At 41.6% G+C, this 17,061-nt stretch overlaps 1 protein-coding gene across 5 annotated transcripts in view; it reads left to right on the forward strand.

Annotated features, from left to right (window-relative positions):
• Window positions 1-17,061, forward strand: part of ZCCHC17 (zinc finger CCHC-type containing 17) — a 60,937-nt gene that overhangs the window by 13,944 nt on the left and 29,932 nt on the right. For all 5 annotated transcript variants that reach the window (XM_027059833.2, XM_053210441.1, XM_053210447.1 and 2 more), the window contains exons 3-4: window positions 2,667-2,724; window positions 16,549-16,649. In XM_027059833.2, the coding sequence (XP_026915634.1) occupies window positions 2,667-2,724; window positions 16,549-16,649 (159 nt within the window). The remainder of the gene's footprint in view (window positions 1-2,666; window positions 2,725-16,548; window positions 16,650-17,061) is intronic.

Consider the following 17,061-nt stretch of genomic DNA (forward strand, 5'->3'; position numbering starts at 1 on the left):
AGAAAGAAGAGATTTGCTTTTATTGTAATTAAAAACTTACAGTCTTGGGGCGCCTGGGTGGCGCAGTCGGTTAAGCGTCCGACTTCAGCCAGGTCACGATCTCACGGTCCGTGAGTTCGAGCCCCGCGTCAGGCTCTGGGCTGACGGCTCAGAGCCTGGAGCCTGTTTCCGATTCTGTGTCTCCCTCTTTCTCTGCCCCTCCCCCGTTCATGCTCTGTCTCTCTCTGTCCCCAAAAAAATAAATAAACGTTGAAAAAAAAATTAAAAAAAAAAACTTACAGTCTTATCTTTATCCATGTGGCTCCATTTTACGGAAAACAACTTGCTCTGTGGGCTTAGGTAAGCACTTTGTGTCTCTGGTCTTCACTTTCTTTATTCGAAACATGATAGGATTGTACCAGCTAATGTCTAAGGTCCCTTCTTCAGTTCCACTTTACCTTGATTTCAAGTACTAGCATCTGCCTGGTTGTACTGCTTCTTTGGGACTGTCTGGTCCCTACCCCAGTGTAGCACATTCATCAGTACAGAAGAGGATTTTAGAACTTCTGGTTCTTAAACCATTAATGCTGTATCTTGGAGAGTTAGTTTCAAGTGTCCATTTATAAAATGAGGTGAATGGGGATGCCTCGGTGGTTCATTCAGTTGAATGTCCAACTCTTGATTTCAGGTCATGATCCCAGGGTCATGGGATTGAGCCCCCTGTAGGGCTCCACACTGAGCATGGAGCTTGCTTGAGATATTCTCTCTCTCTCTCTCTCTCTCTCTCTCTCTCTCCCTCTCCCTCTCCCTCTCCCTCTCCCTCTCTCCCCTTTCCCTCTCCCTCTCCCTCTCCCTCTCCCTCTCCCTCTCCCTCTCCCTCTCCCTCCCTCCCTCTCCCTCCCTCTCCCTCTCTCTCTCTCTCCCTCTCTCTCTCTCTCCCTTCCCCCCCTCCTTCCCCCCTCTGCCCCACTTCCCTGCTATCTTTCTCTCTCTCCCAAATAAAATAAAATAAAATAAAATAAAATAAAATAAAATAAAATAAGATAGGATAGGATAGAATAAAATAAGATAGGATAGGATAGGATAGAATAAAATAAAATAAATGAGGCTAATGGAAGTCTTTTTCCATCCTAACATTGAAGTGAGTAATGGTATTTGGTGGAGTTAGGGGCCCTGACTGGACTAGACATCAAGGGATTTAGGTTCTGTGCCTTGTGTTTTGTTTCCACTAGTCGCTAACCTTTTTGTGCATCGGTGTCTTGAACTATAAATTATTAAAAAGCTGCAATTTATTGAATGTACATTAGGTGTCAAATACAGCTGCGAGGCACTTTATGTGCTCATTTGTTATCTGCAGCAGGAAGTGAATACATTTGGGAACTTAGGCCCCGAAAGGCAAGTCATGTTCAAGATCCCACAAGTCAGGAATGACAGGGTTGGGATTGGAAGCCAATCTTTTGCTCCAAAGCCCATTCTCTTCCTACACCTGTGTTCTTCTACCTCATCTGCAGCATGGAAACCTACCGTGTACGCTTCTGAAGATCATTCCCAGGAACAGATGAAATGTCAAATGTCACATTGCTTCTGTGTTAGAACTGTGTAATTAAAAGGAACCCGTGAGTAGCCCTAATGTAGTTAAGACTCACTGGGTTCAAATCCCAGCTGTGCCACCTCCTAGCTTGGAACACTGGGTGAGTCACTTAGTCTGTCCATGCATAAGTTTTGTCATCTATCAAGTGAGAATGGTAAGAGCACCAATATCATAGGGTATCACGAGGATTATGTGAAGCACCTTGAACAGCTTTTTACATGTAGTGAGCATTCAGTGTAGATTAGCAGAGAGCAGGGCTGCAGGGTTTGTCCTGTTCATGCCCCTTCTCTTAGTTACTGTGAGGCTGAAATAGAGAGTACCCAAGATGAAACAACTAATTGAAGTCACTGAAAAAATGAAGTTTATAAGATTGTATTGAATACCTGATAAATAATAATGAATTAGGTGATAAATACGGAGTGTAATGACAACTTTAATCCTGGTCCACGGGTTGGATGGTGGGCTAGAGGATGGATGAGAGGTAGAGATAGAGTTTGGGATAATGATTTATCCACAAAAGACTTGGAGACAACTCTTTTTCCCTGTGATTACATCTTTTTAGGTTCTGCCAGATGTGTGTATATTGGCTTTTTCTGTAGTTGTCTTGATAAAACCCAAGGCTGGTTTGGCGTGAAATCGAGCAGGCTATATATAGTCTGGTTTGACTCGAAGTTTAGGAAAAAAGGATGTCCTCCATAATCCGTCCCAAATTATTTAAGTGTTAGGATTGGAGGCTTCAGTCCCAGCTAATGGAAAGTGTGACTAGATTTTTTGCTGTTTGTTCCTTTTCTTGAAATCCCTCCTTTGGGGATTTCAGTAGGTGTGGGACTTGGGCATCCCTAGATACTGTCATGCCATCTGACAACACTTCCATCTCACCGGTGTTCTTAACGTGTTCGCACATACCTGCCAGTCTGAATTTCATAAAGAACAGAAAGAATATTCGACAGAACATAAGTTTAGGCAGCTTTGCAGCAGTCAGTAGCAAGTAGAAATTCAGGGAGACTAGGTTAAATGCCACAGAAGAGAGATTCTCATTTGTGTGACATTGATTCTTTTTTTGTTTTTTTGTGTTTTTTTTTTTTTGTCTCTATAGGTTGCTATGGTGACAGACTATGGAGCCTTTATCAAAATCCCAGGCTGTCGGAAGCAAGGTGGGAGTTTATAACTTGAAATTCAGACCTCCCATTCCACTCTCTTCTGTCACCCCGCCACATCCTGATTATAGACGCTCATTTTTCAAACAGTAGTTTTCTTTTTGTCTTTAGTGTAGAGATAGGAATATAGACAAGTGATGACAGTCCGTGTTTTCGTAGGTCTTCACTCAGAAGTGCTCTCTGACTTGGTGGAGGGTGGGTATAGCTACTTGGGTTCACTTCCAGAACCAGCTCTTGCCTAAATTTCTCCTGTGACCCTAGGCAAGTCACTTGACCTCTTGGTCTTACGATTTGGGGTAGGACAAGTTACCTACACTCTGAGGCTAACATTGTGAGTTTTCTAATATATGGCACATGGAATGAGAATAGTGCCATAACCAATACAAATTTGATATATCTATCTATCTATGTATCTATCTATATATATATAGAGAGAGAGAGAGAGAGGGAGAAAGTGTATATATAGGTACATACATATAGTATATATAGCATATATGTTACATAGATACATATATAGATACAGAGGTATAGATATATATAGAGAGAGAGATGTATGTATATCATGCTCTACGTTTTTAAAGTGATAGGTCTTTGTTGAACATTTTTTGAGACTCCCCTTCACATCTGTAATCTTACTCATTTCTTAAAATAATTGTGTTAAGTAGGAAGGACAAGTTCCACAAACTGGTGGTCTGCTTAGAGTGATTTAGCTAGGTAATGGCACAGCCGGGTCTAGAGCCCGTACCTCCTGCTTCCTAACCTAGTTGGCTTTCTGCCATATCACAGTGCTAGTACATCCAAAAACTCAACTTGCTGGTTCCTCATGCTATAATAAATTAAGGATTTATCGAAGATTTTAATGTAAAAAATATAACTATAAGGATATTATTAGAAGAAAATATAGAATGATATTTGACTGGGCACCTGGGTGGCTCAGTTGGTTGAGCGTCTGATTTTGCAGTTCGTGGGTTCGGGCCCCACATCCGGCTCTCTGCTGTTAGCACAGACCCCGCTTCGGACCCCTTCTCTCTCTGTCCCTCCCCCCACTCTTGTGTGCACCCTCTTTCTCAAAAATAAATAAACATTTATAAAGAAAAGAAAAGCAGAAATTAAAAACAAAGAATGATATTTGACTACATAAAAGTAAAAAACTTTCTCTCAAAAATCATAAGCAAAGTTAAGTTGGGAAAAAGGATTTGTAGCACACATGGCAAAAGACTAATAAAAAAAGGAGTAGGACAAGGGGCCAAGAATATGGAAAGAATTCACAGGAGAAAGAATAGCAACTAATCAATAAATGTCTTAAAAGATGCTCATTCTCAGGATTGATTTAAAACTAACTTAGGGGCCTCCTGGGTGGCTCAGTTGAGTTGGTTAAGCGTCCAACTCTTGATTTCAGCTCAGGTCATGATCTCACAGTTCATGAGATCCAGCCCCGCATCAGGCTCTGTGCTGACAGCCTGCAGCCTGCCTGGAATTCTCTCTCTTCCTCCCTCTCTGCACCTCCCCTGCTCACAAGCACTCTCTCTCTTGTTCAAAAATAAATAAACATTAAAAACAACAACAACAAAAAAAACTAACTTAAACTGTGGCATATACACGCAATGGAATACCACTTGGCAGTAAAAAGGAACAAGAATGAAGTATCCGTGATGCCACCTGAATCAGTCTCTAGGAAATTATGTTGAGGGGGAAAAGCTAATCCCAAAAGGTTGCATACCTTACGATTCCTTTTGTGAAACATTCTTTTCTCTTTCCTACGGTGTTATTGAGATGTAATTCACATGCCATACATTTCACCCAAATGTACAGTTCAGTGGTTGTTTGAATATTTACAGTTTTGCAGCTACGATCTAATTTGAGAACATTTTCGTCATGCCAGAAAGAAACTCTATACCTGTTAGCAGTCACTCCAGATTACGGTCCCACCTGCCCCAGCCTTAGGCAACCACTAGTCTACCTTCTTTCTTTATATGTTTGCCTAGTCTGGACATTTCTTATAAGTGGAGTCAGACAACACGTGGTCTTTTATGATTGGCTTCTTTCACTTCACATGTTTTCAAGATTCCTCCATTCTGAAGCATCAGTACCTTAGTTGTTTTTATTGCCGTTCCAAAATGTGGGATGTAATTAATAACCGGTTCTTCAGCTATCTGATTGGTTGATTCTCTGATGCCAACTGGGTATCCTACAGTTCAATTCAGTTCTGACACTGACTACCCAGAGGTAGCATCAAACTCAACAGTATTTAAGGGCTCGATCCCATAAGACTCTCCTCACTTCAGATTCCAGTTACAATTATTGAGTCCCCAGGTTACCCACACTTCTGTCAGACTTGGCTACATATTTAGATGTTCCCACACCACCTCCCCAGTTTCAGTAATTTGCCAGAACAACCCAGAGAACACCAGAAATGTTATACTTACTGTTATAGTTTATAATAAAGGATACAAATGAATAGCCAAATGAGGAAGTACATAGGGTAAGATCCAGAAGGGTCCCAAGTGCAAGAGCCCCTGTTTCGGTGGAGTTGAGGTGTATCACCCTCGGCATGTGGATGTATTTGCCAACCCAGAAGCTCTCTAGACCTTATTGTTGAGGGTTTTTTGTAGAGGCTCCAATACATAAGCATAATTGATTAAATTATTGGCTTAACTCCATCTCCAGGCCCTCTCTCCTTCCTGGAAGGTAGAGGGTAGGGCTGAAAGTTCCAGCCCTCTCATCACAGGATTGGTTCTGGTGGTTATCAGTCCCCATCTTGAAGCTTTCTAGGGGCCCACTAATAGCCTCTGTATAGCATAAACTTGGGTAATGCTGAAAGGGGCCTATGAATATAACAAGATGCTCCTATCACTCAGGAAGTTCCAAGAGCTTATGAGTTCTGTGCCGGGAACCAGAGATAAAGACCAAATGTATATTTCCTATTACACTATAGTATCAGTGCTCAAAATCCTGGCTGCAATAGTGTACTATAGTTTTGCAGAATGTTGCCACTGGAGGAAACTGGGTAAAGGGTACCAGGATTTTTCTGTATTCTCTTCTGACTACATGTGAATCTAAAATTCTCCAAATAATTAAATTAAATTATTTATTGACGTTTATTCATTTTTGAGAGACAGAGCATGAGTGGGGGAGGAGCAGAGAGAGAGAGGGGGAGACACAGAATCTGAAGCAGGCTCCAGGCTCTGGGCTGTCAACACAGAGCCCCATGCAGGGCTCGAACCCACGGACCATGAGATCATGACCTGAGCCGAAATCAGACGCTTCTGAGCCACCCAGGCGCCCCTAAAATTTTCCAAATATTTTTTAAAGTGATTGCATTACACTGTATGTTAACTAACTGGAATTTAAATAAAAACTTTTTAAAAAAATCTCTGTTAATACCCAGTTTTGGAAATGGCTATTTCCAACGATAGTTTTATTCACTGTTGGGAACATAAATCGTTACAGATTTTGGCAACACTTATTAACAGTTTTTTATATACAAAGTTTTTTTAATTGTAGGAAGAGAGTGTGAGTGGGGGAGGGGCAGGGGGGAGAGAGAGGGGGAGAGAGAGAGAGAGAGAGAGAGAGAGAGAGAGAGAGAGAATGAGAATCCTAAGCAGGCTCCATGCTGAGTATGGAGCCAGGAGGGTCAGGGGGTGGGGGGCGTCCCAGGATCCTGGGATCATGACCTGAGCCGAAATCAAGAGTCAGATGCTCAGCCAACCGAGCCACCCAGGCACCGCTCCCACTAACATTTTTACTGTGCTTGCCCTTTGATCCAGCAGCCCCTTAGGGGATTTAGTTCGCAGTGTAGACTTAGATACCTGATGTACATCTGTGCAGTGGACTATGCAGATGATCAGAAATTGATACTTTGATGCTGGTGCCTTCTTCATTTTACCAGAAAGGATCTGTGAAAAGTGTTGATGGCAACTCCCCGGCACCAGTGCCTGACTGGGAGCTGGTTGTAAGAAGCCCTCTGATTTCAGAGACGCCAAGGTGAGGGCAGGGAAATGCCTCTTAGAATTGGTGAAACGGGTGCATCCACTTTCCTGGGATGGTAAGATGTCCAAGCTAAGATGAAAATGCACGCTGTGGCAGAGTTTCCATGGTGTGCCCCGCCCCGCCGAAATTCTACAGCATGTGTCCACATGCCGATGTCGTTTTTGAACTACTGCATAGGTTTAGAAGGAAGCCTGGAAGCAGCCCCACAAACTGTTGACAATGGTCACCCCCGGAGGGTTCAGTTTGCTAGGGGAGACATGGACACCGAAGAGGGACTTTTACTTTGTGCAATTTCTTAACCCAGAATTTTTCTTAAAAATAAAAAGTCCAACCGCTGATCTTTGGATAATAAAGCCGTGCATCTAGCCTTGGGGACTACTGTGCCATGAATGGCATCGTGGAATTAGAAAGGGCTCCCCGATAGTTTCCAAGCTAACAGTCAGCAGAGGCTAATAAAGTTGCTCATTTTGTGTTGTCTGGGATTTAACGAGAGGACTCATCCCCATCTTTGTAGGCATGCCCCTCTTTTGGTCTGAAGACAGATCTTGTCAGTGTACTCACCATCACTGCAATACCTACTCACTTGAGCATTTATGTGGCACCCTGGGGACTGTGTGGAGACGAAAGGCCTGACACTTCCCAGCAGCCAGGCTTCAACTCACTTGTGTCCATGCCCTGTCAGGGGATGCCTCTCATTGTCGCTGCCTGCCTACAAGTGGATCTGTTAGTCTGACAGCCGGTGGAGACAAGCCTCAGAGGGAGAGCACGGGGAGCCAAGTAATTAGGCGGGAAGTCTCTAATCCTGGGCTTTTCTGTGGTTTTGCTGCGTAATTCCAGCAGTTGTATTTTAGCTTCCCTGCTCTCAAAAGGAGAAAATCATGAAGTCCCACGCCAAAAGGACTGAGCTATAAGATAATTCTGGTCTCCAGATTTTAATGTTCTGATTCAGGAAGGGAGACTCGAACTTGAGTTGTTTTTCTCAGCCTTCTGTTCTCAGAATTTTTGTCCCTACTGAGCTGAAGACCCCTGCCTCGTACTCAGATCTAAACTAGATTTTCCCCTGGCTCATAGTGTTGCCTGCTAGAACGATCTGTGATGATGGAAATGTTCTATATCTGTTTCGATGTGTTTTTCTGACACCAGCTAATTCTCTGGATTCCAACTGCAGGTGTCTTAATTCTGACACTACCTGCCTGGAGTTAGTGTGTCAGATCGCACAAGTTAAAGGGGCTCAGACTCACAAGACTGCCCCTACTTCAGATGCCAGTCGTAAGTCCTGAGCCACGGTTCCCACGACCCCCTCTTCAAGTTTGATCATTTGCTAGAACAGCTCTCAGGACTCAGGGAAACACTGTTTCTTATGTTCGCTGGTTTTATTATAAAGGATGCAGTCAGGCCCGGCCAAGGTATGGGGGTGGTGGGGGCGGGGGTACTCCAAGCTTCTCTGACACAACACCCTCCCAACAAGCTGATATGTTCACTAACCTGGAAGCTCTCTGAGTCCTGTTTTAAGAGTTTTATTGGGCCTCTTCAGCCCCTCTCCCTCTTTCCTGGAGACCAGTGGTCCCAACCCTCTCATCATTTAATCTTCTGGAGACTTGCCCCGTTCAGAGACATCTAGAGCCCCACCCTAAATCACCTCCTTAGCAAACTCTTCTGTGATCAGAAGGGGCTTATGAATAACAAAAGACTGTCGTATCACTGGAGAAATTCCAAGAGTTATAGGAGTTCTGTGGAGGAATCAGGGACATACACCAAATAAATTTTGGTATTCTAGCACATCTGTGCTGGCCAGTAATGTAGCCACTAACTTTTAACTTTGTTTATTTAAAATAATGTTTTAATGTTTATTTTTAAGAGAGAGAGAGAGAGACAGTGCGGGGGGGGGGGGGGGGGGGGGCAGAAAGAGAGAGGGAGACAGAATCCGAAGTAGTCTCCAGGCTCTGAGCTGTCAGCACAAGAGCCCAACCTGGGGCTCAAACTCATGAACTGCGGCATCATGACCTGAGCCAAAGTCAGACCCCTAACTGACTGAGCCACCCAGGTACCCTAACCTTGTTTATTTTAATTAATTTAAATTTAAACTTAAAACAGCAACATGATGGGACACCTGGGTGGCTCAGTCAGTTAAGCATTTGACTTCCGCTCAGGTCATGATCTAGAGGTGCATGAGTTCGAGCCCTGCTTCAGGCTCCACGCTGACTGTGCACAGCCTGCTTGGGATTCTTTCTCTCCCATGCCTCCCCCATTGTTCGTACGTGTCCGCGCTCTCTCTCAAAGTAAGAAATTTTAAAAAGAAAGTGAAATGGAATAAATATAAAAAAAAAAAAAAACAGCAACATGGCTAGCGACTATCATAGTGTCAGTGCAGCTTTTTATGACGTTCTTTTTTTTTCTACTATCCTTTGCCCCACTAGCACATGAGATTTGGGGATCCGATTGTTCAACATTTTTTCCTAATGTTTATTTATTTTTGAAGGGGAGGGGAGGGACAGAGAGAGAATCCCAAGCAGGCTCATCCTTGTCAGCATGGAGCCTGACCTGGGGCTCGATCTCCTGAACTGCAAGATCATGACCTGAGCTGAAATCAAGAGTCGGATGCTTAACCGACTGAGCCACCCACGCGCCCCCAGCGTTATACTTTTTTTTTGTTTGTTTTTATTTATTGTGTGTGGGAGAGAGGGAGAGAGAACACCAAGCAGGCTCTACACTGTCAGCATGGAGCCCAGCACAGAGCTAAACTCACAAACTGGGAGATCGTAACCTGAGCCAAAACCAGGAGTTGGACACTTAACCAACTGAGCCACCCAGGCGCTTCCCAATGTTACACTTTAAAATGTACTGCTTATGGTAGAAGCTCAAATATTTTTCGCAATGAAATCAGTGTGGCGAATAATTATTGACTTCCATTACCTGGCCACTATGTTAGATGTGAACACAGAGATAAGAGATAAGAAAACATAGTCCCTCCTGCCCTACTGTTGGTAGTCTAGAGTTACGAACAAATTACAATATAGCGCAATGATATAAGCGAGGTTGTGGTTATCCACTGAGCTGTGAGATATCCACCTGAGGAATAGTGGCTGTTCAATACATTTTATTAAATGAATACATTAATTCTAGTTCCAGCCCCACCATTTACTGGCTTTTGACTTCAAGTTGCTTTGGACTTGAGCCTTAGTTTCCTTATCTGTGAAATGGGAATGATGTGCCTGTTTTAGAGTTTCTTATCTGTCAGGATCATGTCTTGTCCTTGAATCCACAGTTGCCTGTAATATTGTGGATGTTTTGTAACTATTTGAATGAATTTATGATCCCAACAAGATAAAGGATATGAAAGCACTTTAATTTATGGGCTTAACATTATAATCATAAACCATTGATTGGAGATAAGTTATTTGAAAATTCTAGAAAGGGAATTCATATCCCCCAAAGATAAAGGAGACCTTTTATTTTGACAGATTTTGGCTGCAGCTGTTTTCTAATGGTTTGTACTTTTCACCTCTTTCCTTTATTGCCAGTGGAAGTTGTGAAAGAAATTAAGGTTGAACAATGCATTTGGGAGAATATTTTCAAGGGAACAATAATAGGCTTACTCCTTTTTTTTTTTTTTTAACATGGTGATTGAGATGCTAGCTCTTTCCAAGTTGTCAGAATTTTTTTTTCGTTCTTTTACCAGCATCTACTCAGATGGGATTCATTCTGTTCAAGTGTCATGTTGGGTTTACTGAACATGATGATGGATTTGATATGCCCTTTGGGCATTTATGGCTTCATGTCAGAAATCCAGGCACAGACTACTTCCGAACAACTCCCTTCCACGTAGACTGACAAGCAGAGCATACTTGTTTCTGTTCATTTCAGAGCATATGCTAAAGCAGAATTAGATGCGTTTCTACTACTTGTAGATGAGACCATGTTTCTTTCTTTTTTTTTTTAATTGAAAAGATAGCACAGATCATTAATAATAAATGGAGAAATATCAGTATGCTATAGAAGACCTGACAGACTCATAGTTCTTTTTTTTTTAAGCTTATTCATTTTGAAATGAGCGAGAGAGAAAGAGCACGCGTGCGTGTGTGGGTGAGAGCAGGAGAGGAGCAGAGAGAGGGAGAATCCCAAGCAGGCTCCATGCTCATCGCGGAGCCCAGACACGGGGTTCATGACCCGTGAGATCCCATGACCGTGAGATCCTGACCTGAGCCAAAATCAAGAGTCGGCTGCTTAACCCACTGAGCTACTACCCAGGTGCCCCACAGACTCATATTTGAATTGCAGTTCTTTCTTACCAGCTTTGTGACCTTGGCCAATATGCTTCTACAGTATTTTCTCATGTGAACCTATGTCACAGGGTTGATCAAAGGAGGAAATGAACAAGTGAATATACTGTATATAGTGAGGTATCCAGCACAGGGTGAGGGGACCTCAAGTGTGTTATTTGGTGCCCTCTACTATATCACTTAATCCAGCTGTTGGTGGCTTATGTGGTTAGCAGTGAAACACCTCCCAAGAATGTAGACTGGCTTCTGAGAATGAAACCTAGTGATGGATTCCCCCACACAGAGGATGGGATTAGCCATGGATAGAAATATACCAGGCAATTGGCTATAAATCTGTGACCAGAGAGATGAGAGCACTCACGACTTTGACAAGATAATTTGGGTGTGATTCCAGGGAAAAAGGATTGGAATGAAATTATAACTCAGGAGACTGAAATCTAATTGACTATCATTCTATGTAGGGGGAGATTATATGAGCAGGTGGGGGTTGTCAGCCTGGAACATAGTAAAAGAAAGTCCGAGAATCTGAAGATAGCAGTGTTTGTCTTACCTTATTTAGGGCAGAAGTGAATCTGATGCCAGGAACTGGAGAGAGATGGATTCTTTTATGAGGAAGTGATAAGTCCATTAAACTTTTGTGGACTGTAAACCTATCTTAAAACATGTATCTCCTTTTTGTTCTGATTCTGTGTTGAAGCAGTTTCCAATCACTTATCTAATTTTTTAGGTATTTGATACTGGAGCGGTGGTGGGTAGTTTATGAGATGAGAACTAGGAATAAACAAAGTATGTCCTCTGTTGTAAATTGATAAACTGGTGAATTGTGTCTATCCCTGTACCAATCACTAAGTTGACAATCTGGTTAATATATTTTAGTACATAAACATTTGTATGCTGAAGACTCCTACATATATTTGTATCTTCAGTTCATACACATCCTCTGAACTTTGATAGACTTACATATCCAACTGCCCACCTGACATCTGCATTCAAGACTGACAGCTAGACCATTTCCCTTGTTTAATTCACCCCATAAGCTTTTGGTAATAAGCCATTAATGTCTCAACTATAAAAATCCTGCACCTTAGCATAGCTTTTTATATTCCTCTTTAGTCTGAGTCTATATGAGACATAGTTTTATTTTGGTCATAGTACACATATCATTTTTCATTTTGCTTTTAAGATATTTATGATTAAAAATATTGCACGCTGGGGTGCCTGGTTGGCTCAGTCGGTTCAGCGTTGGACTTGGGCTCAGGTCGTGATCCCATGGTTCGTGAGTTGAAGCCTCACATGAGGCTCCACGCTGACAGTGCAGAGCCTGCTTGAGATTCTCTCTCTCTCTCTCTCTCTCTCTCTCTCTCTCTCTCTCTCTCTGTCTCTCTCAAAATAAACTTAAAAAAATAAAAATACTGCATGCTTACTATAGAAAATTAAGGGGGAAATTTTTTTAAGTTTATTTTTATTTTTTAATGTTTATTTGTTTTTGAGAGAGAGAGTGCAAGTGGAGGAGGGGCAGAGAGAGGGGGACAGAGGATCTGAAGCAGGTTCTGTGCTGACAGCAGAGAGCCTGATGTGGGGCTTGAGCTCACAAACAGATCATGACCTGAGCCAAAGTCATATGCTTAACTGACTGAGCCACCCAGGGGCCTTAAGTTTATTTAGTTAGTTTATTTTATTTATTTATTTTGAGAGAGAGAGAGAGAGAGAGCACGTGCATGTGGGTGGAGGAGGGGCAGAGAAAGAGAGAGAATCACAAGCAGGCCCTGCACCATCACTGTCAGCTATCAGCACAGAGCCCGATGCAGGGCTCAGACTCATGGACCATGAGATCAGGAGCTGAGCTGAAATCAAGAATTGGGTGCTCAACCAGCTGAGCCACCTAGGCGCCCCAAGGGGGAAAACTTTAAAGGAATTATATGATACCATTAGCACACAGAGACAGGTGCTATTAACATTTTGGTATATTTCTTTATTAGTCACATGTACATAAAATTTGACATACTGAGATTAAGATTATACTGTCTATATATACATTGTAGCTTTTTACACTTAGTGAACCTTAAACATTTCTCCATTGTTTAACATACTTTTGTAAACATTTAAATGACATTATTCTGTCATTCAGATGTACCACATAATTGTTTTAAGTTGTTTTCAATTTTTCACTGCTAATACTTCGAGAAATACCTTATTGAACCAGGAGAGATGCCTGGACCAAAAAATATCCTACTTTGGGATCAGAGGGGAGGACAAATGGTTAGTGCCATTATTTCCTTGTTTGTGGTACAGACCTTCTGTTTTAGGAAAGGGGAAAAAAAAATCTCTCAAGTATTATTAGGTTCAACATTAATTTCCTTCATAACTTTCATTAACAGAGGAAAGAAGTAAATTTTAACATGAGAGGACAGTTGCAAAAAATGTCAAAGGGAAAGGTTTCCCTTTCCTTCAGATCATCTGGATTTCCCCTCTAGACTTCCCAATTAGGCAGCTCTGCACATTACACCATCATGGGGGAAAAAAACACAGCTTCACAAATTTTATCCGATTTGGAGGTTACGTGATGTGTCTAAAATTAAAAACATAAGAACGTATAAGATGTATATAACACATTTTGGAGGCCCCAGAGTTCTTCATAGGCTATCAACCTCCAGAATGAGCCGACATAGGTAGGTGAGACCCAGTGACGGTGGTCAGAGCAAGCAGGCACTTCCAGTAGGAGCTCTAAGCAGAGGCCAGGTGCTTCGAATTACAGGTGTGTGCCTGCCGTGCCGATGACTTTGTGGGCACACACATGTGCAAGACAGCTTGAGAGAGAGAATACAGGCTAATAATTCCCCCAGGAAACTTAAGGAAGGGCAGTCATTTTAGACGTAACTCTTTGACTTACCGGTTTTTTCTCTAGTTTACATTCCTGGTTTATGTTCATTCAAAATAATTGTATATTGTATCTATTTCCCCCAGAATAGAGACAATTTTCTTTATTGAAACACTTGAAAATAAAGAAAAAAATGAACGTGTAATCTTGTACACTAGTATAATTGTTGTTACAGCATTTTGGATCATTCTGACTTTTAAAATCTTTTTGAAGCATTTGTAGTCATACTGTATACAATTTTGTGTTGTATTTTGTTATTTACATGGGGAAATGCTGGTTGTTTTCAGTACTCGACAGAGTCGGCAATCAGATGTTTGCTTACTAAAGAATGAATTATGGATATATTTTTACATCATCTTTTGAGCAACATTTTTAATGGACCATTCAATGGCTGTACCACAGTTGACTTAACCATCGCTCTGTTGTTGAATATTAGGTTGTTTCTAATTTTTTTTGTCTTATAAATACATGAGTATTTTTATGTATGTCACTTTTCCTGATGCATATCACTTTTTCTGTGTATATGATTACTTCCTTTGGACAGATTCCCAGAAGTGATTATGGGTCAAATTAATTTAGTCAGAACTCTTGGTTGCAAGGGACAGAAACAGTTGAGAAATGTTTTGACTCTTCCCATTGGGATGTGCAGGATAAATCTGGCTTCCCTAGGGCTCCATCAGGTGCTGAGATTACACCCTGAGGGCTTGGTCTCTTACCTTTGGTCACATCTTGCCACCTGGTGGTTAATATGGGCATTGGTAAATTTTTGTAGTTCGTAATCCCAACATCTTGAAAAAGATGAATCGATTTAGCTAATGTCTCGTGTCTATCCCTGAACCAATCAGTTACTGTGGCTAGCTGGGTGAGGCATCTTGATTGACTAAGCTTGTGTCATGTGTCCATAGTTGGGGGTTGTGTCACCTTCAACCAAATCACATGAACTGACCAGATTTATTTTAGAAAGCAGGGAAGGTGATGTTGATTAATGCTTTAATAACTTTTTCCATAAAAATCTGAAGTTGATCTCAGAGGCATGAGTTCCAGCCCCACATTGGGTGTAGAGATTGTAAATAAATAAAAACTTTTTAAAAATCTGAAATTGTCTAACAACAACAAAAAAAAAGAAAATAGGGAAGGTGGTTCTCCCAGGAAAGGAGTTTGGACAGACAGGAAAAGGATATCTATTACAAATATTTTATTAAATTATTTAATGACTATTATTTAACTTTTAATTTTTTTTAATGTTTATTTTTGAGAGAGAGTACGTGCGCACTCGCGTATGAGTGGGAGAGGGGCAGAGAGAGAGGGAGACAAAGGATCTGAAGCAGGCTCTGCATTAACAGCAGAGAGCCCGATGTAGGGCTTGAACTCACAAACCATGAGATCAGGACCTGAGCCAAAGTTGGACGCTTAACCACCTGAGCCATCCAGGTGCCCCTAACTTTTAACAAATTTTATTAAATATTTTTACCACTCTTGATAGTGATTGCTAAATGATTTGTAACATTTTGTACTAGCCCTAGCAATATTTCTTACTTGACTATGCTCTCACCAGTGGGTATTGTTATTTTCTAAATATTTTGCTAATTTAATAGGTTAAAAATAGCACCTTGTTTAGATTTTTTTTCCACTTATTTCTCATAATTATTTTCCATAATTGTAAATTAAATGGCTGCTTACTTTTCCATTTGGTTGATTTACCACGGTTTACCAAGCTAATCATTTAGGTTGCCTTATAGGTTTTTAAAAACTTTTCTAGATAATAATACTGCAGGTATTTTTCCATACCCATAGGTCTTTTGCCTTTATTGGGTTTTTTCTTTTGGAAAAATTCTAATGATGATATTCGTGCATCAAAGGTAAAAACATCTTGATGCCCTTGCTTTCAGAGACTTTCATTGACTTGTGTTTTTACTAGTGTAAGTGTGGTTATTGTATCACATGTTTGCTAACATTGAGCATTATTTTTTTAATTTATTTTTAAAAATGTATATTTAAAAAAAATTTTTTTTTAACGTTTATTTATTTTTGAGACAGAGAGAGACAGAGCATGAACAGGGGAGGGTCAGAGAGAGGGAGACACAAAATCTGAAACAGGCTCCAGGCTCCGAGCTGTCGGCACAGAGCCCGACGCGGGGCTTGAACTCACAGACCGCGAGATCGTGACCTGAGCCAAAGTCGGCCGCTCAACCGACTGAGCCACCCAGGCGCCCCAAAAATGTCTATTTTTGAGAGAGAAAGAGAGAGAGAGAGAGTGTGTGTGTGTGTGTGTGTGTGTGTGTGTGTGTGTGTGTGTGCATGCAAGTCGGGGAGTGTGTGTGTGTGCATGCAAGTCGGGGAGGGGCAGAGAGAGAGGACAGAAGATCCAAAGCGGGCTCTGTGCTGACAGCAGACAGCTCAATGTGGGACTCGAACTCAAAAACCTCGAGATCATGACCTGAGCTGAGGTTGGACCCTTAACCGACTGAGCCACTCAAGCGCCCCTGAGCATTATTTTTAAAGAATATTTGTTGATTAGCTACAAAACATGATCCCACATCGTCTTAATTTAAAGTTTTAAATTAACAGACATTTTGCAATGAATTCTCCACTCCCATTTTCTCCTTACCTTGTTATTTAGAGTATAAATACCAGATATACCCTGTGCTTTACTTCATTTCCTCTTGTGCCCAGGTTTGGTGCATCGAACTCACATGTCCTCCTGTCGCGTGGATAAGCCCTCTGAGATAGTAGATGTCGGGGACAAAGTGTGGGTGAAGCTTATTGGCCGAGAGGTAAGGTTCTGTGCAACTTTCGTGTGGTGAGAAGGAATGAAGGAAAACTAGGGGCAAGATGGTGAATGTGTATATGTTATTAACTGTGGCTGATGATCTTATTTTGGAATCCTGCCGCTGAATTCTGTCCTGAATTGAAACCTTCTGGCCCGCTGTCCTGTAAACTCAGAAGGAACGTGGTATAAACTGTAATAAGAGTGGTGCAATAAGTACACATTTACAAGACTTTCCTCCCTGAAGTTTATCCAAATGGCCGGTGGCAAGAAAAAAAAAAAACAAAAAACAGAAAAGAAAAGAACCAAAAAGAGAGAAGGCAGCTTAATTGCTGGGACGAGTCTTTATCAAACTTGAGAGAACAGCTGCCAGGTACACTTCAGTTTGGACCCAAACAAGGGCAGACACAGAGTTTACC

Source organism: Acinonyx jubatus, chromosome C1 (assembly GCF_027475565.1).
Source record: "Acinonyx jubatus isolate Ajub_Pintada_27869175 chromosome C1, VMU_Ajub_asm_v1.0, whole genome shotgun sequence".
Classification (NCBI taxonomy): domain Eukaryota; kingdom Metazoa; phylum Chordata; class Mammalia; order Carnivora; family Felidae; genus Acinonyx; species Acinonyx jubatus.